Source organism: Phytophthora parasitica, assembly GCF_000247585.1.
Source record: "Phytophthora parasitica INRA-310 unplaced genomic scaffold supercont2.18, whole genome shotgun sequence".
Classification (NCBI taxonomy): Eukaryota; Oomycota; class Peronosporomycetes; order Peronosporales; family Peronosporaceae; genus Phytophthora; species Phytophthora nicotianae.
The window spans coordinates 879,115-881,786 of NW_008649004.1; the positions used below are offsets into that span (position 1 = coordinate 879,115).

The 2,672-nt window shown below is 50.6% G+C and overlaps 1 protein-coding gene across 1 annotated transcript in view; it reads right to left on the bottom strand.

The window, feature by feature from the left end:
- Positions 1-2,672, bottom strand: part of PPTG_22559 (hypothetical protein) — a gene marked incomplete at its 5' end in the record, with an annotated part of 8,841 nt that overhangs the window by 3,175 nt on the left and 2,994 nt on the right. Inside the window, one exon of the mRNA XM_008904802.1 lies at positions 1-2,670. Within this exon, the coding sequence (XP_008903050.1) occupies positions 1-2,670 (2,670 nt within the window). The remainder of the gene's footprint in view (positions 2,671-2,672) is intronic.

Here is a 2,672-nt window from a genome sequence, read left to right on the forward strand (position 1 = left end):
AGAGCCCACCCAGACGCTGTGTCTTTAGCTGGATCACTGTTTACAGGCTCCTTCTGCAGAGCCCAGCGGAGCAGTTGTCTGTCGTTGCTTGAGGTAGCAGATTGGAGAAACTCGCCATCGAGAGAGAAGTCCAAAGCCTCAATTGGTGCTGTGTGGCCAACAAATGTGTGTCGAAGCGAATATACAGGCGACACATCCGCTCCTGTGTTCTCGACCGAGTAGACGTAGATATTGTAGTCTCTACAAGCTAGCGCCAGCCAGCTACGGGTTGAATTCGACCCGGTTTGGCTTAGTATAGGAGAGTATTTCACCACTGTACACCATTTTGGGATAGTTGGTCTGTTCTGTGCATTTGACACAGTCTCGGCGTCTCCACAAGAGAACTGAAGTAATGGTTCCAATGTCGTTCCATTTAGAATGGCAACTGTACCATCAGCGAGAGACACTGCGAGGTGTTCACCGGTTGAACTCCACGCTAGTGAACGCGGTGAACTAGGCATAAGCTGCTGTTGTGACAGCAAATTCGTGTGAAGATTCCAAACGTGCACGTATCCATCGGAACTAGCAGATGCCCACCGGAGATCTCGAGGGTGTAGAGCGATATCGTTGATCTCGCTACTGAAATTTATCAGAACTTTCGTTTTCTCACTAACTTCATTTGATGCAGCGATGGCTTGGTTCATCACCGTTGATTCTTCAATAATTGGCTCCAGATCGACCGATAGCACTTCACCTGTACTCAGGACGACGGCGGCCAGAGCTGCATCATCCAGTAGACGCATTCCTTGCACGTACGTGTCGTCACTCGAGGATTTTCTTGCAGTACTCGAGCTATATAATGGGGATAGTGTGCTAGTTGTTCTAGGCTTGGTAGCGTCGTACACGGTAATAACTCTCATGAGCTGCAAGAACGCGCTGGCTTGAATTCGACCTCCAGATACTCTGGTTCGTGTAGGGCTACGTGCAGTTGTATATTTCCAAACCACAAGTGATCCGTTGCGTAGGGCGCCGAGCACAACTTGTGAAGCTTGTAGATGCTCTAATGCTACCACTCCGTCCCCACTCGAACTATGCCTTGAGCTACTTGACGGCTGAATGGTGTGAGCTGCAACACTGCTCTCCCATAATACGACAGAACCATCTGCACCTCCCGTCACTACAAACGGAGCTACGTGGACAACACACATCATGGTTTGTACTAGAGCATGACGTCCGAATACTCCTTGTTGAGCGATCACATGTCCAGTAGCAGGATTCAAGTCCCAAAACGTGAGGTGATCCACACCGCCACTAACAAACGTCACTCCTGTGTCCGAAGCTCCCACAAACTTACCAAAAAGAACAGGCAACCGCGTCATTGTCGTGTGAGATAACAACAGCTGACGCTTCCATGCGTAAAACACTACTGTGTGTACGTGACTTCGAGTACATTTCCAGATCACAGCAGCTAAATCGCTTTGGACATTCCGCGTATTGCTGTCGTTAGAGTCGCAGAAATCCACGGCGATTAGCGTTTTCTTGTCGCTGGTGGGAATCACGCTGGCCTTGAGTGTTGCGACTTGCTGGAACGAATCTCCAGTAGTTGATCCAGTCGCAGATGTCTTCTCTGTTCGTAGCAGCACAACACGGTCATCTCTACGACTCCCGACAGCTAGAATCGGCTCTGAAGGATGCTTGACGATACACGACACAGAGTGCTGAAGTCCTGACGGTACAATACGCTGTCGAGTGCCAAGTGAATGAAGGTGACGTACAGTTAGCAGTGGACCAGCACCATACATGTACGACCCGTTCCCAAGACACGCAAGCGACTGGTTCACACTCATGCTTCGGTGGTTGAAGCCATGCACGTAGGATAATGTCAACGCTAGATCAGGAGCTTCAAAGCGTTGTGTCTGCCTTTCAGCTCCACGTGCAACCACCGCATGCGAAACATCTCCACCGGACTTTCGCGGTAGAACTCTCCCTTCGTAGCTCTCATCTAGCGTACCATTGTCGAAGTAGACATCTTTCAATCCCAGCACTTGCAGTCTGTTACGAAGCGCTTGATCGTACTGGCATGCAGGTCGAGGTTGGACGTCCGCAAGCTCCTTTTCCACTCGCCACTGACAGATTGCTGGGTCATATTGACTGCTTGTGATGACTAGGCTTCCTCGAAGCGCAAAGTCACCGGATACTGGCGGATGACCCGAAGGTGAACCAAACAAGGACACTTGTTTTGTTAGATGAGCTTGTGGCATTCTTCTTGATAACCAGCAATTGTCAGAGTCTTTCACTGTTGAAGGGGGACACGGGAACGGGGCCAGGTCGACATCTCCATCTCCGTTTAAAACGAGTGTGAGCCCTCGTGTACTATTCGCCACCACACGGTCGTTGTCTTGGGAGTTCAACAGTAACCCACCGACCTCCCATCCGATAGAAGTGTTATGTGTGTGCCATTGGACGTTGCGAAGAGTAGTCACCGACGCCACGCGCGTACCTGCATGCTGGCGAAGGTCCCAGAAGTATAGCATCGAACCGTGCTGAGTCCGAAGGAAGGCTCCATCGACACTAAAGTCTAGCGCATGGGCGTATGTTGCCTCTGACGAGTTACCACCAGTGACCTCTGCTTGAGGCTTCAGAAGCATGCAACGAGAGAGGCGTCGACCAGGTTCGAGTTTGTAGAGATAAAT